Source organism: Crinia signifera, chromosome 5 (genome assembly GCF_055691185.1).
Source record: "Crinia signifera chromosome 5, ASM5569118v1, whole genome shotgun sequence".
NCBI classification, from domain to species: domain Eukaryota; kingdom Metazoa; phylum Chordata; class Amphibia; order Anura; family Myobatrachidae; genus Crinia; species Crinia signifera.
In genome coordinates, this window is record NC_139221.1 from 54,510,154 (window position 1) to 54,534,516 (window position 24,363).

At 44.1% G+C, this 24,363-nt stretch overlaps 1 protein-coding gene across 6 annotated transcripts in view; it reads right to left on the reverse strand.

Annotated features, from left to right (window-relative positions):
* Positions 1 to 2,546: 2,546 nt before the first annotated feature.
* Positions 2,547 to 24,363, reverse strand: part of EYA1 (EYA transcriptional coactivator and phosphatase 1) — a 106,487-nt gene continuing 84,670 nt past the window's right edge. For all 6 annotated transcript variants that reach the window (XM_083187245.1, XM_083187244.1, XM_083187243.1 and 3 more), the window contains 6 exons: positions 16,851 to 16,909; positions 14,904 to 15,064; positions 13,920 to 14,034; positions 13,519 to 13,640; positions 10,772 to 10,872; positions 2,547 to 7,380 (listed from right to left, as the gene is read on the reverse strand). In XM_083187245.1, the coding sequence (XP_083043371.1) occupies positions 7,300 to 7,380; positions 10,772 to 10,872; positions 13,519 to 13,640; positions 13,920 to 14,034; positions 14,904 to 15,064; positions 16,851 to 16,909 (639 nt within the window). In that variant the 3' untranslated portion in view covers positions 2,547 to 7,299. The remainder of the gene's footprint in view (positions 7,381 to 10,771; positions 10,873 to 13,518; positions 13,641 to 13,919; positions 14,035 to 14,903; positions 15,065 to 16,850; positions 16,910 to 24,363) is intronic.

Sequence of the window (24,363 nt, forward strand, 5' to 3'; positions counted from 1 at the left end):
AGGGGGTTGGCATCTGCAGCAGAGGTGGCGGATTGCGGCGGGTGGCAATAAGAAGCCCATAGGCTTCTATAAGGTATCGCTACCCAACCTTGCCCGGAGAAGACTTGGCGGCGGGTCTTGGTAAGACCAAAACGGAGGGTCTTACTGCATTTTTACCTTAGTACATCCCGCCCTGAATCTGATTGGTTGCTATGGGCAACATCCCATCTTCAATAAAACTCCTATCTTAGGGCCTTATTCAGATCTGAGCTCAGTACAAATTTGGGTACTTATGTAGTAACTGGGCTGCCGATTTCTAAATCGGGTCGGATCGGGAGATCGCATCGCATCGCATGCGACCATGCGATTCGATGCGATGCGATGCGATGCGATGACCCGATTTTTCCATAGGAATCAATGTTAAAATGGACTGAGTCCATTTTAACATGGAATTCAATGGGAAAAATGGGTCCTTTTCATACCCCTACTATCCAAGTGGGCATGGAGTTGGATATAAACCTGTGGCGAGCGTAGCGAGCCACCGAGCCCGAAGCGTGGCGAGCGAAGCGAGCCCCGCGAGGGGACGAATACCGTCCCCTCGCGGGGCTCGCTTCGCTCGCCACGCTTCGGGCTCGGTGGCTCGCTACGCTCGCCACAGGTTTATATCCAACTCCATGCCCACTTGGATAGTAGGGGTATGAAAAGGACCCATTTTTCCATAGGAATCATTTTAACATTGATTCCTATGGAAAAATCGGGTCATCGCATCCGATATCGGATGCGATATCGGATGCGATGCGATGCGATATCGCATCGCATCGCATCTGATTGTATGCCTTAACTTAAGGCATACAATCAAAAAATCGGCAGCCCAGTTACTACATAAGTACCCCAATTTGTTTGGAAAATGGGCAAAACCATGTGCACTGCAGGTGGAGCAGATGTAACATGCAGATAGAGTTAGATTTGTGTGAGTTATTTGGTTTCTGTGCAGGGTAAATACTGGCTGCATTATTTTTACACTGCAATTTAGATTTCAGTTTCTGCACACCCCACCCAAATTGAACTCTCTTTGCACAGGTTACATCTGCTCCACCTGCAGTGCACATGGTTTTGCCCATTTTCCAAACAAATTTGTACTGAGCTCAGATCTGAATAAGGCCCTTAGTGCATTGACTCCTTCATCTCCTGATCGTCATACCTTAGCCAGTGCAGGAACACAACTATCCCCAACACTGATAATCAGCCTAAGCAGCATTTGAATTTTTCAGGAAGGGGTCATAAGAAATTAACAGATCCAGAGAATTCTAAGGAGATTTTGGATAACCTGATGATAAGGAAGATTAGTTCCATGGTTTCAGCCTGCTTTACCATCGAAGTGGAAAATACACTTCTCTACATCCTGATCCTACCTATGGGAACATTATTATAGCACTGGGCTGACATTTCTTTCATATGCTGTCAGCTGCACCAGGGAGAAATGCACTGAGGTCAATTATACAAGTTTGTTTATTGTGGATTTGACCTAAGACCATGGATACTGGTTTAATGGTTTACTCAGCAACAAGTTATGTTTTACCAGGTTGTATTGTGTTACATATCATGCCCTTTATGAGTTTTAGATCAATGTTAAATATGTTGACATTGTCATTGTCGACATGGTGTATGTTGACAAGCCAATTGTAAACGTTGAGACCCAATTGACATTCACAACAATAAGACCATGTTGATTGGGTACAGGATACTGGTAGTTAGGATGCTGGCAGTCAAAATACCATCACTGGCATAACGACTGCCATAATTCTGACAGATACGAGCAACTAAACTAACCCTATTCCTACCCCAAATCCTCCCTTCCCTCAGACTTACTTTATGCCTCCTTCCCACAGCCCAACTCTAACCATCCCCTCCCTCCGAATAAGGCTAAAGTCCGACCACTGCAGACTAACAATAAGCCTCCCCCTGCAGCCTAACCCTAGCCCTCCCCTGTATACTTATGTTTGGGAATCCAAGCTGAAGCTGTTTGGATTCTGAGACTACAACTACATCCGAGACATTCTCGAGTCAATATTCTGTCGATAAAATTGTTGTCTACCTCATGTTTAATTTTGTAGGCAGTAATTTCACATTTCTTTGGAGTATTTTATTATCCCTGTATGTGTTCTAGGGTTAACAAACACAAATTGATGCCATTTTTCGTTATTGCAATCTGCAAAGTTGACCTTTTGGAACTTCATTATCTTGCAAATGAAAGCAAAAATACATAATTTTACATGTGTCTAGTGATACCCAAAGTGATATTTCTAATAGGACATAATAAAGAAAAGGTATGGATTCTTAATTGTGTTCTTCTAATTTTATTCGATTCACTCTTTTCCCAAAGTTAAATTATTTTAAAATTTTTACAGAATCTTCCCCCCCCAAAAAAACAACGAAATTAATACAATAATATTAATAACATTAAGTATATGTAAAAAATAAAATTAAGCACAATTTATTTCATATTTCACAAATTAAATTTATTAATTTAACACAAAATTGAATGAAGAGAGAAAACTGTACATAAATGAGGATACAGCATGCTTTTTTTGTACAATACGGCTGAAATAGTTAGTGTTCAGAATTGTAAAAAAAAATATCCCTGTGTATTTTTACAAAAAGAAATAAAATTAACGTAATATTTAGGATCCACAAGTTAGTCTTTCTAGCAGCAATGCTAATCCTGGAATTAGGGGGATTTGTTTTGTTTAGATGAATTGAATAAATTGTGTTGTATGGAGCTAGATTTCCAGCAAGCTTAATTAGGATCTAACAATCCGGTATCTGGTCAACGGATCTACGATGTCTAGATCGACCATGTTTAGTCGAACCTGTCTAGTTAGACGCCTAAAGATTGTCGATTGCTTCTAGACCAACATTAATGGATGTTAGAGGCCAGCGTTAGTGCAACGGATGCGTGGTTGATGGTCACATGGTCAACATGAGTTTTTGCTGCTGAATGTCACAGGTCGACTTGGTTCATACTATCCAAGTGGACATAGAGTGAGGGGACACTGTGCACATATACAGTGTCCATAAGGACCCCTGTGACATTCGGCACCAAATTTTTTTTTAAAACTCATGTCGACCATGTGACCGTCGAGCACTCTCCCGTCGCTTTAACACTTGCATCTAACTTCCGTTACTGCCGATCTAGGCGGGGTCGACTATCTTTAGGCGTTTAACTAGATGGGTTAGACTAAGGGTGATGGACCATGACACCATTGATCCACTATACCATAACCAACAATCCCATCATTCTTTTCATTGAATGCAGGGTTTGAAAATATCACAATAAGCTAGTAATATGTCATTTAATGCAGTGAATTTTCTAAAAGATAGTCAATGGCGAAGTTTCACTTTATGGGATTTGAAGTATTGAGCTACAGACTTCTAGAACATTATAGATCATCTCAACCTTATTTATTAAGGTAATATGCACATATATGTATTTAATCATAATTTGCCCATTTAAAGATACATTTATCACCAAGATGTTACTTGTGAGAAGAGATTATTACAACAGTCTATGATCTCAATGACAGCTGTATTTTTTGGTTATTTTGACTGGGGTAATAGCATCTACTGCAGTGGTTCCCAAACTGTGCACCTAGGCTCCCTGGGGTGCCTCGGAGCACTTGCAGGGGTGCCTCAGGACGGTGGTCCAGAACCATATCAAATAATTTATGGCCAATGAAACAGGCAAAATCAGTGCTTGGGGCTTCCAATTATAAAATATGTGGGGAAACAGAAGTGAATCGTGTTCCTCACCACATAACTGGACCTAAGCATGACTTTTAAGCACAACTTATTTCATTTAATTTTTTTTTTTTTTCTTGGTAACAAACTTTGGCCTAGGGGTGCCCTGAAAAATATTCTAAAACTCTAGGGTGCCGTGATTCAAAAATGTTTGGGAACCTCTGACCTACTGTATTCAATCTTCAAGGTCAGTAACAAACAGATGTACAGCAGATGCAGTGAATGGCTAGAACAATGAAATTAGAACATTATCAGCAGTACGGATCATTTTAGATAAATCAGTTCCTGTGCCTCCATGTGTAGGTTAAGGGAAACACATATAATAGATTTGACAAATGTGTTACGTGTATGTGGACTGTAGATCTAGATCAGTGGTTCTCAACCTGGGTTAATAGTACACCACCATGGTACTGTTGTAATATCCGGAGTATTTAAAAAAATGTTTAGTAATGGCCGTTAAGTAGAACATGATACAAGTGATAAATAGACACATACAGTACTGTAGGGGTAGATGTGTGAATCAATGATAAGGGAGAAGAAGTGATAAAGTGACTGGTACTTTATCACCGGCCAATCAGCTACTAACTGTTAAGTTACAGGCTGGGTTTAAAAAGGGACATTTAAAAGCTGATTGACTGGTAATAAAGTACCAGGCACTTTATCACTTCTCCTCCCTTATCACTGCTTCATACATCTACCGCATAGGGGAAGAAGTTCCTGGAGATCAATAGCCCTATGCATGACAGTTAAAATAAAAAACAATAAACAAAAATGTTATTAAATAAAGCATATGGGGTGTATTGTTAATTTGGAGTTTTTCCTAAATTGTAATTTATGACTAATTATATGTACAATTCATTCTACTGTATGTTACTGTAAACATTTTTTAAATCCTTGTTTGTAGTATATTAATTGCTTTTATATATAAATTAACAACACCGACATATTTTATCTAGTAGCAATTCTATTGATTAAAATGCATTTGAAAATGTTGTAAGTACGCATAGAGCAAATGGCCTGCAGATGGGGGTATCCAGGTGGCAAATATTGAGAACCACTAATATAGGTCAAGCATTGCTATTTAAGCAAGGTCCTTATATGAAGGAGGTGGCACCACATCCCTGAGGAAGTTGTAAAATGACAAACGTGTTAGATAATCGTCTTGATTTGGGAACCCGGGAACACAGAACTTCAGCTGGAGTTTATACCTGCATTCAGGTGCAGAGCAGTTTTGTGGACTATACAGGACAAACAGCTTTTAATCAAGTTTTTAAAATGTATGCAAAATAATACACCATTATCTCTACTGGGTGATTTTGGTGCGTGGGGATATATGAGAAAATGATTGCAGTTAACAGATAGGGCAGCTGCATAGGGTACCACAATTCTAGGGGCCTCCAAGCTGGGGCAGGTGGTGATCACACAACTAGAGTAAGGGCTATTTCACACGCTCCGGATCTTGCCAGGCGGCGAAACCCCACAAGGCTAAATGCCGTGCCGCACGCAGTAGTTATAAATGAACACGATTGTGTCCATACACATGGGATGGCCACAGCCCGGTTGCAGCCGGATCCCACCACTGGAAGGGACGGCTGCTGGCATGTGGCCATCCTCACCATTGTAAACTGCTGTGTGCTGCACGGCTTCCTGCCCGTGCGGGGTTTCGCCGCCAGGCAGGAGCCGGAGCATGTGAAATAGCCCTTACGGTGCAACATTTGTTGGCTGCCTCCCAGGCTCCAGACAGACAGTGAATGTCTGTCAGGATGCTGACTGGTGGATGGCTGGAGCTATCCACCAATCAGAGCGCTGGCAACCTTTCACTTTATGAAAGCATGTGGAGACAGCACAGTACCAGGAGGGGCATATTATAATTTATTTAATTAGTTCCTGTAAATCTGGGGAAGCATGTTGTTGGGCGCGAAGACCCCTTAGCAGCTCTGCAAAGGATGACAATGCCCTGGCCCAGGACCCCAGTTTGGGTATTTAGTACCCTCACACACACACACACACACACACACACACACACACACACACACACACACACACACACATACACACATTCTTGTAACCCATGAATAAAATAACCAGAGTGTGTATTGCAGTGCTGAATACACTGGAGTGGAATACAGTCTTTACCTGGACTATACTTCAATGTGATAAAAGTGTCTCAGTGGGGTATATGTATTAAGCAGTGATAAGGGAGAAATGGGTCAGTGGATCAGTTGCCCATAGCAACAGCTGCTCTGTATAATGTTATATTATGCAAATTATAGACGTTACTTCAGTGTTGATTGGTTGCCATGGGCAACTTCTCCACTGACTCACTTCTCCTCCCTTATCACTGCTTCATACATCTGCCCCTATGTCTCCTTGGAGTGAAACTGCCCTGATTACATCTGCTCTCAATGGCAAAAGGATATAGAATATCATCCATACTATACGCAAATTCAGTACTGTATGTTGATAATCATCACCTCTGTGAATTTAGCTGGCCAATGCACATTTCTGGTGTTGCTTAGAGAAGAAAGAAAAAATGAAAAAAAAAACCAAAACAAAAAGAACACACGCGTGTGATGCGAGAACCGGTTTATGTGGATGTTGATGATGATTTAGGTTTTGCACATTATATGTGAATGGCAAAGAAACAAGTCAGCAAATTGTTATTGACACTTGACATCTATGCTTTTGGTCTTAACAATTCAACTACAGTAAAAAAAAAAACAACTCTCGCCCCATTATCTACATATTTATAACTAACACTTTCTTAAGGCACTGCACAACAGTTTGTACACACGCAGCCCTGCACATCTGACCTACTAAGGCATTGCTACCTTAATAATATTTACCTAAACCATATGTAAAAGAATCCATTATTACAAATTTACACAAAAAATCTTTCTGTACATGATTGTCGCAGTGATGTACATAATTATAGTTTAAATTACAGTATACATATGCTAGACCAGAGGTAGGCAGCCTGCGGCTTTCAGCTCACGCGGAACTTGTTCTAGGCAGACAAAGGCTGCCTAAGCCTGCCTCGGGCTCTCTTGCCCAAAGTCATAAAGAGAGACCTTTAGTACCTTGTTTGCCTTATCCTAGATCTGTATAACAAGCTGACGTGTCCTTTCATAAATATTGTAGACAGTAAACTTTTCAGGGCACTATACTAAGTGACTTTAGCATAGCTGTTTAATGTGCAGTAAAACCTGCCATCCCGTGGTCAACTTCCTCAAGGCGGAAATCACGTAGCCAACAAAGTATCTGCAAGGTCTTCACAGGTACGAACCCTTTATTTTGCTTGTAGATCCGCTATGACGGTGAATGTTCTTGAATGCAGGCTTTTACCTCCCCCCTTTTAAGTTCCATTGCTTAAATTATCAGCAGTGTATCAAACAGAAGATAAGCGCCTCCGGTAGGAATTCCACATCAGTAAGGTAAAACGACACTGTTTCATAGGAACGGCGGAACGTCCCCCCAAAAGTGGGGCGGATCTTTATGGGGAACCAAAGTGCTATTTTCCTGCTACAAGTATTCAAGTTCCAAGGCGTGGTGCAGTGCCATTATGTCCGAGTGGCTTGTTATTCTCCAAAATGGCATCGAATGCTGCAAGATGAAAAGAAAGAAAGAATCTTGTCATCTTGGTGAATGCAGGTAATTTAAGAAACAGAAGAGTAGATGTATGAAGCAGTGATAAGGGAGGAGAATTGATAAAGTGCCTGGTACTTTATCACTGGCCAATCAGCTACTGACTGTTAAGTTACAGGCTGGGTTTAAAAAGGACAGTTAGGAGTTGATTGGCTGGTTATAGTACCAGGCTCCTCCCTTATCACTGCTTCATACATCTAACCCAGAACGTGATGTACTAAGCACTAAATTCACAATGCAGTTCCTCCGGCCATCTACCGCATAGATACTATTACATACTTACATATTAGATTAGTATTGCAAAAAATTTGCAATGTCGGGGCTTCTGGGTTTAGGACCCGGGAGTTCCTCTGCGAATACATGGAGGGATGTGGGGTTACCCACAGCTTCCAAGCCCTTATGCATAGTATTCCAGAGCTTGCTACATATTGGAAATACGGCCAAAGTCCAAAACTGGCGGTTTCAGGTTTTTGGCGGCATTTTCTTTTTAGTACAATCCCACCAACAATGAGAAACTGTGAGATTTATTTTCCATATAAGTAAGGGTTCTATTAGGTAATGAGAAGCTAGATTTCCAGTGCAAACTAATGATTTTACCAGAGCTTGGGTTCCCACTATCAAGGGCTACAATGACTACAGTAGCATTGCAGGATGGGAGTAGCCTTTTCGGTACTCTTTACCTAGTACGGCGCCCATCGCGGGCATCGCGGGTACATTTATGTCTGGCCGCGACGCGACCGACGCGATGCCCGCGATTTCCCATTGAAACCCATGTTAAACATGGAAATCGCGTCGGTCGCGTCGCGGCCGGCCATAAATGTACCCGCGATGCCCGCGACGCGATGCTCCCGATTTGCCATAGGAATCAATGTTAAAAGGCCCGATGGACACGATTTTACTGTTAAATGCCTCAATGGACCCGATTTTACCATAGGAAACAATGTTAAATGGGCCTTAGAGCCCAAATAGTTACCCTGAACTCTGAAATGGCCCCCCCAATTGTTTACGCCACCCCACGATCAACGTCAACCCGAAGCGTGGCGAGCGCAGCGAGCCCGCGAGGGGCGGCGGTACGCGTCCTCCGACCTTTTCATACCCCCACTATCCACGTCGGCGTGGAGTTGAGAATAGAATAGTGTGGCGAGCGCAGCGAGCCACCGAGCCCGAAGCGTGGCGAGCGCAGCGAGCCCCGCGAGGGGACGCGGATACCTTCACAGCTATACGCGTCCCCTCGCGGGCTTCACAGGTGTCCATGGCGACGCGGACACCTGTGAAGCCCGCGAAGGGACGCGTTTACCTGTGAAGGTATCCGCGTCCCCTCGCCACGCTTCGGGCTCGGTGGCTCGCTGCGCTCGCCACACTATTCTATTCTCAACTCCACGCCGACGTGGATAGTGGGGGTATGAAAAGGTCGGAGGACGCGTACCGCCGCCCCTCGCGGGCTCGCTGCGCTCGCCACGCTTCGGGTTGACGTTGATCGTGGGGTGGCGTAAACAATTGGGGGGGCCATTTCAGAGTTCAGGGTAACTATTTGGGCTCTAAGGCCCATTTAACATTGTTTCCTATGGTAAAATCGGGTCCATTGAGCCATTTAACATGAAAATCGTGTCCATCGGGCCTTTTAACATTGATTCCTATGGCAAATCGTGGGCAAATCGTGTGCACATTTATGGCCGGCCGCGACGCGACCGACGCGATGTCCATGTTTAACATGGTTTTCAATGGGGAAATCGTGGACATCGCGTCGGTCGCGTCGCGTCCGGGCATGTTTAGCCCGCATACGACGCGACCGACGCGATTTTTTACCTCACGATGCCCACGATCAAGATCGTGGGCGCCGTGCTAGGTAAAGAGTACCGCCTTTTCATTAACCAAACTAGTTATTTATTTATTGTTTGCCAATAAACCAGGAAGTATCACTCAGCAGATATTTTATTCATAAATTGCTGTGATAACTGTTTAGTTTTTTTTTCTGCAATAAGCAGAAAAAGAAAAACCAAATAATATTTGCACATTAAATAAATAGGAACCTAAACTATTTTAAAGCAATGAATGCAAATATTTAGTGCCCAATACATCTGGCAGCACTTAACATATCAAGGTCCTTAACAGAATGTACAGAATGAGTTCTATATATTTAGCCCTCTAGAAAAACTAAATAAAATAAAAAATCACGAGGCTCCCGAAATCTTCCTATAATACACATTGGATTAACAAAGCCATTCATTGTGTAATCTCCTGCTTAACTGACAAATCCAAAACTGAAAGTGGATGCCATTGGTTGCTACATAAAGGAGTTTCAACTAGCGAAGAGGGGATGCGGTCATTTGGTCTACTGCATTATGGTCGACAGTCATTAGGTTGAATCCATTAGGTCGACATGCTAAAAGGTCGACATGACTCTAGGTCGACATGGGAAAAGGTCGACATGATTCTAGTTCGAAAGGTCATTAGTTCCACAGGTCATTAGTTCGACAAGGTCATTAGTTCGACATTGTCTATGTCGACATTCACAAGGTCGACATGGAGTTTTTCACTGTTTTTTGAGCCAACATGTGCCGACAGGCGGTATTTCATGCCCTACCATCTACTAGGGCGTGGTGGGAGAATAAAATAGTGTGCCGAGCGTAGCGAGGCACCGTGCCCGACGCATAGCGAGCGCAGCGAGCGATGCGAGGGGATGCAGTGCACTTTAAACTGTGTCCATGTCGACTGTGTTGACATTCAGGTAAAAAAGCAGTGAAAAACCACATGTCGACCTTGTGAATGTCGACATAGACAATGTCGAACTAATGACCTTGTCGAACTAATGACCTGTCGAACTAATGACCTTTTGACCTAGAATCATGTCGACCTTTTCCCATGTCGACCTAGAGTCATGTCGACCTTTTAGCATGTCGACCTAATGGATTCGACCTAATGACTTTCGACCATAATGCAATAGACCAAATGATCCCAACCCGCGAAGAGGGATCCATATGGATTCCTGTCCTCCATCCCCCTCTCTCTGTGTGCATGCGCTGACACCTGTCAGTGTAAACTCTCACCAATTCTAATTAGCAGTAGAAGTGCTAGTGATAGGGCATGTGGGAACAGTATTCCCCGCACAAGACAAATACTCAATGTTAGTAGTCTGGTATCCACCACTACATACAGTATCGCAGTAAGTTGGATAGCAAAATAATGAGGGGCCATTAAAGTATCTGAAATAGCTGACGGATTTGGAAGGAACATCTCTGACAGCTTAACCCCCTCCCAAGTTTCATGCACGGGACATATCTGCCTTATACTGTATTTACATCGTTAAACTTTCGGGTTTGAAGAATTTGAACTAAAGTGGTTTTGTTACCTTTTTGGCTCCTTGCTCTTCTTCTACACCGTCTCCCACGACAACATAGACCACTTTCCTCCCAAACCTTTGGACTATTCTTTCAAAGCAGCTTTCTTTACCTGTAGCAAGATAAAGCAACGGTAAATGTCATTATATGTCAAAATTATCCTCTAAATAAACTGGAAGTACAGTAGGAAATACTAATGGTTATTGCTGGGAGAAAAAAATTCCAAGACAATATCAGTCATGAAGGGCAAAAAACTTTGGGGCAGATGTATTAAGCCTTAACAAGAGATAAATGCAAGTGTGATAAGGACAGAGCCGAATTTCCCATTAGGCACGTGAGGCACCGGCCTAGGGGCGGCAAATGTTTGGGGGCGGCACTTGGATGCCTGTGATAGTACTGTCAGCCCAAAATGTACCAATAACTGCAAAATATCCACTGTACTGTACTATATTCCATCTTAAATAGAGTGTAAATGGATAGGACATGCAGATACTGCCCCTATAAACTGTCCTACTTAGTAAACATTATTGTTGTGCCTAGGGGCGCCCTCCTCCCTAAATCCGCCCCTGGATAAGGAGTGTGATAAGGAGAAATAAACGTCCAGCCAATCACCTGCAAAAAGTCAGTAAGGAGCTGATTGGCTGGACGTTTATCTCTCTTTATCACCCTTGCATTTATCTCTTGTTAAGGCTTAATACATCCAGGGCCGGTGCAAGGCATCTAGGTGCCCTAGGCAAACCTGCAGGACACCGCCCCCCCCCCCCCCGTAGACGCTACCCCCACCCCCCCCCGTAGACGCTACCCCCACCAGGCTCTATAATTAATAAAGTTATGAAACTACCGAGGGTGCAGGGGACTGCTTGCCCGTGTACCAGCTAGCCGCTGCGCTGACAGACAGTTCTGAATCCCCAGTTATCAGGCCTGCCTGCTACAGCGGGAAACTTTGTCACCCCTGTCAGTCAGTCAACTGCCTGTCAGCGTTACTTAATCCCCTGCCCGCCTCCCCACCCTGGACGGTCTGGACTGGACACCGACACACACGAGCGGGCGGCAGAGCAATGTACTGACTCCGGCGGGTGGAGGAGCGCCCGCCAGCCCAGCTACTTAGTGAAACACACTCACTATGTAGCTGGGCGGTCGGGCGGCGGCGGCTCCTCCACCCGCCAAAGTCAGTAGATTGCTCTGCCGCCCGCATCATCATGTGTGTCGATGTCCGGTCCAGACCATCCAGGGTGGGGAGGCGGGCAGGGGATCAACGCTGACAGGCAGTTGACTGACTGACAGGGGCTACGAAGTTTCCCGCTGTAGCAGGCAGGCCTGATAACTGGGGATTCGGAACTGTCTGTCAGCGCAGCAGCTGGCTAGTATGCGGGCGGGCTCTGGCGGGGTTACTCACAAATAGCTGCTTGCTTGTTTCCTCTGCAGGCATGGCAGCTTCTCTGGGCATAGCTTCCTGCTGGCTGCTGCTTCTCCCCGGCTGCAGCTCACTACCGCCCCCTAGTGGCCGGCGCCCTAGGCAAATGCCTAACCTTGCCTAGTGGTGGCGCCGGCCCTGAATACATCTGCCCCATTGTTGAAAATGAGTGGGTGTAGATATGCAAAACTATAGTAAATGGGCTATCCTGAGTGGCAGGGATTAGGTGAAAGCCGGAATGGTCCATACTCCGGAAGGCTGGACTAGACCAGCTGCCTGAAGCACCATGGCCACTATGGAGTTCTCTGCTCATGCCTGCCTGCACCATGTGCTGCCTGACAGCTGTCACATACATGGAGATGGACACAAAGAGCTCCATAAAGGCAAAAGTTGCTGTAGTATGGCCGGTCTGGAATTATAGAGTCCGGACTCTTCCAGCCATGCTCCTCCTATACTTTCTGCCGGAGTGTGTCAAGAGGAAACTGTACTTCTCCCTACACCATTTGCATTGTGTCCCCTTCCACAGGTGCTCCCCGCCGGTCCCCACCACCAGTCCCTGCTGAGCACCCCCACCTCCCCGCACCCCCCTAACCCTGCCCGTCTCCCTGAAGTGGAGACGGGCAGGGTTCACATCCCCCGCCACCCAGTGTTGCAAGTAAGGGGGTACGGCGTGGTACGGAGTACCTGTAAGAAATATGTTGCAGGTACGGAGTACCACTTACCCCCTGACCCACTGTCAATTCTATTTTTATTTTAAGTCTAAATATAATGCATCCAAAGCCCGCCCACCCAGCGTTATGATTGGTGATGGATGCAGCTATCGGCTACTGCTGATTTAGCCTGTCACACTGACAGGCATCAGCAGCGCTGACAGCATGAAGAGCAGGCTCCACAATTGTAAGCACAAGCTGCCCGGCTCTCCCCCAAGCAAGAGCCAACCCACCCCCAGTCATTCCCTGTTTCTCATTCCCTGTCTCCTGATGCCACACCACTATTGTCATTTAGTCACTCCTCTAGCTTTGTGTGACCACGCCCCCTCATGACACATTGCCATGCCCATTTTTGGTGGAGGCCATCAGTACCACCAAGAAAAAAATTCTACTTGCACCACCACCCAGAAACTGGCACATGCGTGCATGTGGGACGCTTGTGTGTCCAAGTCAGATGGAGTGCCATCTCGCCAGTGGGGGCATTCTGGTGAGCCCTGGTCAGCTACACTGAACATTTACATTAAACAATGCATCAGAAACATTTCAGCTTTTGAATGTGAAATCTACTGTGTAGACTGTTATTTTTGATAGCACACATATGTATGAGCACATCTTCAATGTGCCATATACTCACCTATTTTAGTTGCACTATAAATGTTTTCTATTGGAAACGCAACTCCTAATCCATACAGCAAGACCTTTGCCAGTGCTGGTATAAGTTGTGTTGTTGTGACAAGTATATTTACACAGTTTGTCCTATAAGAAGAGAAAAAGATATATAAGTTATTTTCTATTCACTAATTCAATCTCTCATTGGGGCAGATGTATTAAATCTGGAGAATATATAAACTGGAGATAAAGTGGAGATGAGGTAAAAGGAGATAAAGCACCAGCCAATGAACTGCGCTTGAAAATGACAGTTGGGAGTTGATTGACTGGTGCTTTATCTCCTTTCACTTTATCTCCACTTTATCTCTTTTCCAGGCTTAAAACATCTGCCCCAATGTTCTCTACTGCAGAGGAAAGGAATATTACCTAGAGTGAATTAGCGTCAGGGCTTTCAGTGCAAGCGTTAACCACGAGTCTGTAAGGGCTTCAATCTCGGCTCTCAGCTGCAGCCAGGCTTCCCTCTTTGCAGGGCCAAGCAGACCTGTGGCACACACAAAAAATACCTTCTTAGCAATATTACAAGGGTTTGTCTGTCCCTTAATGTTCATGCATGCTGACTGGTGGATGGCCATGGGTCTTCAACCTATGGCCCTCCAGATGTTATGAAACTACATATTCCATCATGCATTGCCACATTTTTTCCTATAAGAGCTTGCCAAAACTGTCAGGGCATGCTGGGACATGTAGTTCCACAACATCTGGAGGGCCACAGGTTGAAGACCTGTGGCTTAAACTATCCAAGTGGTAACAGCCAATCACTGTATGTAAGGATTTGGAGCTATGTGGCCTAAAGAAGGCTAAGGTTTCTTTTATTCCTGTCAATAGGTGGGTAGAGGCCCCAGTGCATTGCTTTGCCTAGGGACTAAATGCAGTTAAGATAGCCTTAGAAAATGTTGTAGCTATAGTTATAGTTATGGAAGTCCCACATCACCAGGTTAATAGAGCGACAGCCATTTTCCCAGTGATTGCACATACATAATAGAGAAGTCCTAGGGAACAAGATGCTGTGACATGTTCCCGGAGACCTGCCCAATACACAGTAGATTCTGTGCTGCCTTTCTTAAACCACCGCCCTGGCTATGAATCTACTGTGGTGATCATTACTTTTCCCGGTGGAGAAAAGGTATCTAAAGGATTCTGAAAATACTCCGGCTTCCTAAAACAGACTTTTTTTTTCTTCAAAATTTTAAAGATGTCAAATTCCAAAAACAAATTTTATTCAAGATCCACCTTGTGTCCACCTACACTTCACATAATTACAAGTAATCCCTATTCAGTAAAGTGTCCTTTAAATTATACCAAAATGTTTCCAGCGATATGCAATAGATTACATGCTGTATGTATACTTGCCTCCCACATTATTTTTATAAGTATTGTAGATTTCTTTTACTCTTCTATAACGAAAAGCCAGTTTTCTCATCCAGTCTACACCTCCACGGACCCCCGTTGCTAGACACAGGTTCGCACTGGTTGCTGCAGCCGGAAAGCCATCTGTCCCAAAGTTATAGGTGCTATATTAGTGAAAAAATAAGCCCATTAAACGTACAGTAAGAAGCTGTGTATTGTGATATAATTTATTGGCGTGTAACAGTAGAACTAGAGAAAACCAATACAGTTTTTTACAAACAAACCATAAAAATATAGACAATGACTTGGAAATTTCCTGCAGCTGTTCTGGCAAAGCCTGATATATTTTTCATGGATTTGCAAATAGTTTTTAGTTGAATGAGACATACAGGTATCCACACGAATGAAATAGCTGTGAGGAATCCAATAACTCCCTAACATGTAAGGCCTGAATACATGTAATTTAATATTTAAAAGTACTTTAATAAGGGTTCAACTATGATTTGTCCCATGTGGATTCAGTTTTTCCACAAAAGCTTATACTGTATATTAATTGAGTTACGGAGCTTCTAATATAGAGCGGTCACTTTTCTTCCTCAATATCAATGACTTGGGGACAGAGGCACTAAGCTTCAAAAGTGATGAAATGGAGAGTGATTAACAGCCAGCCAATCAGGTCCTACCTGCCATGTCACAGACCGTGTTTGAAAAATGTCAAGCAGGAGCTGATTGGTGTGTTGTTTATCACTCTCCATTTTATCACTTCTGAAGCTTAGTGCATCTGGCCCTTTTTCAATTGAAAACAATTATAGTTGTAGTAAAGCAAAATAACTGATTGTGATATCCAATGTACATAGACTACCATAAGGGCCAGATGTATCAAGCTTAAAAAGTAGTAAAGTGGAGAGTGAAAAACAACCAGCTAATCAGCTCCTACCTGTCATTTTTCAAACCCAACCTGTAACATGGCAGTTAGGAGCTGATTGGCTGGATATTTATCACTCTTTATCACTTTTTGAAGCTTGATACATCTGGCCTTAGGTGAGAATCAACTGCTGCGCAGAGCTCGTGTAAGGGAACATTGGACTTGCACAAACAAACTTTTCATATGACTAAAACAGATTCAACAACAACATTAATGGCTTTGTCCTATGTGTAAAGCACAAATTCTAATCCATGTATGATCACATTCCCTATATTTGTTACTTTGGGGCAGATGTATTAAGCCTTAACAAGAGAGATAAACGTCCAGGACATATTTATGATGTCACCTGATTGCGGTTGGTGGGTCCATATTTTTGGCCAGAATTATGCTAAGAACCTCGTATTTACTCTATATTGTAGAGTTTATTATATTAATTGTGATTAGCAGTGCTTAGTTTTTAGAGTGTTCAAATTTTCTCTTTTTGGTACTACAAGTTTTAGCATGGTAGCACCTATTGTTATGTTTAGAGTTTGAAAGCCAAATGTAATAGGGTATGAGAATAAGAAAGTGAGAGATGTAATTGATTGCCGCAATCAAGTTTTTGCTACTCTTCACCATGAGATCCTGAAAGGTAGGTCTAGGGTGCAGGTGTGTTTCACTGCGCCATCATGTCTTTGTCGCACCCATGCAGTGGTGTAACTACTGTAAGGCAGCCCCAGCTGCCGCTTGGGGGAGCAAGCGGCAGTGGGGTCTGTGTGGGCGCCGGCACCCGCTCGAGTCACTGACATGCTGCTGCCACAAAATTTATAGTCACGCCACTACACCCATGTAAGGAATTTGGGCTTTTTGTTAAAATTCAGAAATGTCAAATATTTGGAGTAATTTGTGGCACGCTTTACATAAATGTCCTCTGATGTGACAGGCAGTATGCAGATAGAAAACACTGTCAAATTTCAAGGCAAAACAATTGTTTTCTTTGGCCTAATGCCCAGAGAACTTCAATAAATCTTGAACCTCGCACTAACCTTAGGTCTTGTCCATTGTCATCCGAGGAAACATCATCAATATGAACCTGGTCACATTCCTAAAAGAGGACAGAATGCCAAAAAAACTTTTACTATCTACCACTTAACACAAATGAGCAGACAGCTAATATCTTCATGTTGAAATGTTATTGCATGTCTTTTAAATCTGTAGGTGGTAACCTTGTAAAATATCCACTTTACTTTTAAGTGCATTTAAAAAAAAAATCAGCTGTCATTACATTTTACTAACCTACACATTCTTATTTAAAGCCTATTCTCAATATTTACTAAGCTGCTAAAACAATTAGCATATGTGCTTTATAAAAGGTACCCTTACTCTTTAAAATATCTTACTGTTTAAAGCCAACACAGCCAGTACTTAGTATAACTAAAACCAGACATTTTCAGTAACGTAACATGCTACAAAAATTAAACCCAATGCAAACCGCCAATGAAATTATGACCTCTGATTGCAGTTGAGCCACACACTAACACAGCCCGGGGCCAATGTTTCTGAACAGTGTACACCAAAAAATCTGTTACTAGTTTTCCCATTTATTTCAGACTTGTGAGTTTTATTTATTTTGCCTCGGTAAAATAGAAAAAGAGAAGTGAAATGTGTTCAACTTCTAAACATACATATTGTTCATTTTATATTTTTGGGTAAATTAAGATGGTTTAATGTTATTAGGATCATGGACCCCGTATACAAAAGAGCCTTGTTACTAATAATTTTCTTTGAGAAAAGAGTCAATTGGAATTAGTGCAATTTACTAAAAGGAATTCTCATTAATTTGTACACTGTGATGACTGAAGTGCTCAATTCAGTCGTAGCCCACTAGGCGAGATCATTAAGGAGTTTATTTACAGTTTCTTGAACAAACACTTGGATTACAGCGGACTCCACACTGCACTTTGACAGCCGTGCCGGCCTTTGTGATCAAATACTTTTGTGGAATGACTGACAATAACACCTTATGTTGACATTCTACATACAAGAAACCAAGGAATGCTCAGGAGTAGGAATAAAGCCAAGAATGGCAATTGAGACACGGAGAAGACTAACAAGATGACTAACGGAATCTTCATACTGTACAATGGCAGAAATAACACAAGTTCAATTCATTTAACTTCTCAAATGCATAACAATGATGCATTGGTATTAAAAATATAAAATCCCACCCCAAAAAATGGAAAGTCTTTCCCAGAAAATCACACACCAAAATTCATAACAATCAATGTTTAAAAATAAGAAACAAATCAATTCAGTTGCCCTGTGAGTATATATTACTCTCCTACTGTAACTATTATATCTTGTTCTGCTCACTGCTCTATAAAATTGTGTATTTTTTTCCATTTTCTTGCATAGGATACAATAAAATTCTGCCTTACATTTTAAAGGTTGTTTTTTAAAAGTGAGTTCGGTGCTGATTGGTGGGAATTTAACACTCTCAATTGTGTCTCTTTCCAGGCTTTGATAAGCCTTGTATATTAGGATGATGATTAAAAATTCTAAATCAAAAAATGTATTTCAAAGTATTTTTTAGTATAATCACCTACGACCTACAAGCAGGACCTAAACTTAGTATAGGATATACAGTAAAGATCGTTGCCAAGATTTTTCAAATAGGTGATTTGTAAACAATGACAATTTCATAAAATATTTTTTTATTTTGAACATCTATCTATGCTAAATTCACTTAACTTGTGATTTACAGACTGTTGTAGAAGTTGTTTTTTTCCCCCTGTTACTCCTCAGTGCAATATAAATATTTAATGTGTAGCTGATTTGCCTACTGTGTACAATAACCACGTCTCCATGACCTGGCTTTTGAATTCTTTCCAGAAACATTGAGTACACAATTCCGTGTTTTCCGTAAAGTAGCATAATATGTGTACAAATATTGAATCACAAAGTACATGTATAAAACACAATTAAAATATTGCTTAATAGATGTTACAAATAGATATTTTGCATTGCTAACGCCTACTGAATATTTATCCTTTTTACTTCAGTAGATTTTAGATAGAGGAGGGAGTTAGGAGTCGCGGAAAACTCAAAACAGCTGCGCTGTAACAGAATTAAAACAGTGACCCTCCACCTCACTTTTAAAACATCTATTTTCCAGCCACTCTTCTCTCAGCAAGCAGCGAGACCCAAGGAGGAACAGACTTTGACCCTGTAACCTTCTACTCCTCTCTTGAGGTCAACTGCTCTAGATAAGAAAAAAGGGATTATGAGGCCTCATATACTATTTCTAAAAGTAAAATTACTTTAAATACTAGCAACATAACAGGCAAGAGTTATGTGACATCAGTTATTTAATAGAAAAATAGTACAATAACTAATTGTTGTTAATGGTAAAACAAGAATCGGTTCGGATTTATTTATAGAATGGGCAATGCCTTGTATTGGTTAAATCAGCATTTTTTAAGCACTGTGCCGTGAGCAGTTATCAGTTGAGCCGCCAGATCCAAAGATACATTTTTAACACTACATTCTGGGCACTCCACATTGAAAACAGTTGGCATAGGCATTAGGTCTCTCCTGTGTTCTGCAAATATCTAAGCCTGGCACTTAATCTGGGCTGTATTTACTGTATTCATAGTGGCCAATGTGTTTTAGAGATGGAGCCAGCCTCAGGTTGCCCACCAGCACAACATCCATACACGACAGGCGGACAGGGATGCACGAACGGCTCGAGAGAGTTAGATTTGTGTGAGTTATTTTGTTTCTGTGCAGTGTAAATACTGGCTGCATTATTTTTACACTGCAATTTAGATTTCGGTTTCAACACACCCCACCCAAATTTAACGCTCTCTGCACATGTTACATCTGCCCCACCTGCATTGCACAAGGTGTTGCCCATTTTGAGCACAAATTTGTACTGCGATCAGATCTGAATAAGCGCCTTAAGGTGCCCACACACTAGAAAGATCTGCGATCGTAAGAAGTGCGCATAAATTAGCCTTAAAATCTTTTTTTCCGTCCTGGACTCAAGACTTCAGGCAAGCGCACATCTTCACCAAAGATTTTTCTTAAGATCCCATGTGCGTTCCTATGGATCTTTTGTTAAATCTTCTGATCTTTTGTGCAGCACGTAAGATCAGAAGATTCAGCTAAAGATCCACGGGAGCGCGCATCGGACCAAAATCGGCCGATTTTCGACCGACTATCGGTAAACATTGGATGATATATCGGCCGATTTATCGGAAATCGGCCAATCGGACCAAAAATCGTTCTAGTGTGTGGGCACCTTAAGTGTATCCTGCAGGGCAGCAGATTAGGAAAGCTTCAGACCATTGTTAATAAATGACCCTACAAAACTTCCTTCACGTTAAACTTAGATGATATAAAAGTTTTATTCAAATGCTACACGAACTGAGAGCTATAGCAGTAGTTATATAACTGACTGTTGTAGGTTACATCCCTTTTTTTATTTGTGCAAATGTGGGTCAAGAGTTATGGGAATCTACCATATTCCTGCTGTAAGGTGGCTGCTTTCCAGGGGGTAGCAGGTATCCCTTTGTTTTATCTGTACTTGTTTCCTAGCACGGCCACACCGATCATGATCGTGGGCATCGTTAGTAAAAATCGGGGGCATCGCGGCCATCGCATGCACTAAAAAATCGGGAGCGATGGTACCGACGCGATGCCCGCGATTTCCCATAGGGAACAATGTTAAATGCCTCAATTTACCCGCGATGCCCCCGATTTCCCATAGGAAACAATGTTAAATGGCTCAATTTACCCAAATCATCATAGGGAACAATGGTAAATGGGCCAGAAACCCCCCAAAACACCCCTGAACAGTGAAATGTCCCCCCAAAAGTAGTCACCCCACGATTAACGTGAACCCGAAGCGTGGCGAGCGCAGCGAGCCAGCGAGGGGCGGCGGTACGCGTCCTCCGACCTTTTCATACCCCCACTATCCACGTCGGCGTGGAGTTGAGAATAGAATAGTGTGGCAAGCGCAGCGAGCCACTGAGCCCGAAGCGTGGTGAGCGCAGCGAGCCCCGTGAGGGGACGCGGATACCTGTGAAGCCCGCGAAGGGACGCGTTTACCTGTGAAGGTATCCGCGTCCCTTCGCGGGGCTCGCTGCGCTCGCCACGCTTCGGGCTCGGTGGCTCGCTGCGCTCGCCACACTATTCTATTCTCAACTCCACACCGACGTGGATAGTGGGGGTATGAAAAGGTCGGAGGACGCGTACCGCCGCCCCTCGCGGGCTCACTGCGCTCGCCACGCTTCGGGTTCACGTTGATCGTGGGGTGGCGTAAACTACTTTTGGGGGGACATTTCACTGTTCAGGGGTGTTTTGGGGGGTTTCTCGCCCATTTATGATGATTTGGTGAAATTGAGGCATTTAACATTGTTTCCTATGGAAAATCGGGGGCAGGGCCGTTTCTAGACAATTTAGCTCCCAGGGCGAAGGGAAAAAAATGCGCCCCCCCCCCCCCCCCCAACCAAATACATAACATGGTATCGAGGAAATTGCGTGCACCGGAGGTGCGCGCCGAAATAGGGGGTGTGGCTTAATTTAAAAAGGGTGTGTCTTAATATAAGGGCGTGGTCTAGCAGGAAAACAATTACCTTACATCACACAATGCATGACCAGACATTGGTTACCGCAGGAATTGTCACTGTCCTCCCGCACTTAAGTTGGCCGGCTGAAGGCCACACAGGGACTTAGTACGCCTCACAGATCAAGGCCAAACAATGACAGGCTACTTAAATCATTATACACTATTTATCCGTGATGACAATTACACATTACGCCGCACATCGTGATGACAATTACAGGTACTTCTTTACTTTCACGGCGCCACTAGATAGGACAGATAGGATACGATTTTGTATGCGATTTGACATAAGATATCGCATAAGATATAGGATAAGATTTACTATCCATTTCATTACCCCACTATCCACTAGGGCGTGGAGTTGATTTTATATAGCGTGGCGAGCGCAGCGAGCCACCGAGCCCGAAGCGTGGCGAGCGGACACGGAATATATTTTATGGAATTGCATGCAAATTGCATGCAATATTGGGGACTTGCTTTGAAACAACATCCGTGTGCGCTCGCCAAGCTTCGGGCTTGGTGGCTCGCTGCGCTCGCCACGCTATATAATATCAACTCCACGCCCTAGTGGATAGTGGGGTAATGAAATGGATAGTAAATCTTATCCTATATCTTATGCGATATCTTATGTCAAACCGCATACAAAATCGTATCCTATCTAGTATCCTATCTGTCCTATCTAGTGGCGCCGTGAAAGTAAAGAAGTACCCAATTACACATTATGTCACACACCGTGATGACATTTACACATTATGTCGCACACACCATGATGACAATTACACATTATGTCACACACCGTGATGCCCATTAGACCCCACACCGTAATGGCCATTACAAATTAGGCCCCACACGCCGCTGACACACAACTGATGCCGTTTACTAATATGCCCCCACAGTGCCAGGTATGCCCCCACAGCGCCACACATATATGCCCCCACAGTGACAGCTATGCCCCCACAGTGCCAAACATATGCCACCAGTGCCAAATATGCCCCCACAGTGCCAGATATGCCCCCACAGTGCCACAAATATATACCCCCACAGTGCCACACATATGCCCCCACAGTGCCAGATATGCCCCCACAGCACCACATATGCCCCCACAGTGCCACATATGCCCACAGTGCCACACATGCCCCCACAGTGCCACACATATGCCCCCGAAGTGCCACAGATATATGCCCCCACAGTGCCAAATATGCCCCCACAGTGCCACAGATATATGCCCCCACAGTGCCAAATATGCCCCCACAGTGCCATAGATCTATGCCCCCACAGTGCCAAACTCACTGTGTCTGTGTCTCCCCCTGTGCCATCGCCTCTGCCTCTGCTGCTGCTTCCTTGGGGAGTGCTGCTGCAGCGCTGCTTCCTTGGGGAGGGGAGCGCATCGCGCTTCTTTCCTTCCCCTTCACTGTGTAGTGTGTACCTGTCTGTCCTGAGCCGTCGCCCATCAGCCATTCATACCCCGCGGGCTGGCTCCTTATTGGCTGCCAGCCCGCGAGCTCTGATAGGCTGACAGCCCAGTGACACACTGAGCGAGGGGGAAGGAGAGACGCGCGATGCGTTCCCCTCCCCTCCCCTCCCTCTGCTTGTTGTGTGTGAATACCGGGGAGGAGGCTGCGGTGGCCGCGGCATTGGGGGAGCTGCAGGCAGTGGCGTAACTATAAATTTTGCTCCCCCCTGCCAAAAAATTGTTGCGCCCCCCCCATGGCATTGTAAGACAAAAACATGAAAAACCCCATGTCGAACTTTTGACTGTCGACCTAATGCTTGTGTTGACCTAAACACAAGTCGACCTTTCCCCATGTTGACCTAATGGTGTCAACCCAATAACTGTCGACCAACTTGTTGTAGTATATATATATACACACACACACACACACAGATAGACTGCGAGATGTACAGATGGAGCGACTCTCAGCCAGTGCTGGGACTTGCCAGAACGCTCCCGCTGGCGAGCTGGCGCTCCGTCTGACTGGGACGCACGTGTCAGTTTCCTGGCGGCGGGGGACGGGAAGGGTTAGGGGGGGGGGAGCGGGGAGGTGGGATCAGACGGTGGAGAGCACCGTAGTAAGGGGACACATGTGCAGCGGGGCTGGCGAATCTACCGCCAGCCCCTGCAAGAATGACGGTGCTCCATCTTTGTGTGTGTGTGTGTATATGTGTGTGTGTATATATATATATATATATATATATATATATATATATGTATATATATATATATATATATATATATATGTATATATATATATATATATGTATATATATATATGTATATATATATATATATATATATATGTATATATATATATATATATGTATATATATACTGTGAGATCTATATCTATATATATATATACATATGTATGTACATATGCTTATTTAAAATATGTTTCTTATACTGACTTATACTGGGTGGGACACTGTTTCTGCTGCTGGACTCAGCGCTGCCTCCCTACTGGCTTCCCGGCTCCTCTCTGCCTCTCCAGTGACGTTGTGAGAAGCTGAAGGAGAAGGACCAGCAGACACTGCTGCTTCCCCTCTCTCACACTCCATCCCAGGCCACGCCTCCACCCGCCCTCCCATTGGACAGCCAGCCCGTCCGTCCGCCTGCCCATTGGACAGCCCACCCGTCTGTGACTGTCAGACAGTGTGACACTGACTGTCATGGCCGCGCCCGCGCTGAATCGCCTGTGCTCAGCGAGCGCACGGGCAGCGGCACAACCAGCATCTCATCTCATCAGATGGTCTGTCACACTCACACGCAGCCAGCGCCCACTCAGCCCCCGCTCCCCCAAGTAGCAGCGGGGGACTGCCTTACGCTATGTACGTCGCTGGCTGCAGGGCGCCCCGGCTGTTAAACAGAGGCGGACAAGCCGTGCGGCGCCCCGGGCTGCTGCACGGCTTGTCCGCCTCTAGAAACGGCCCTG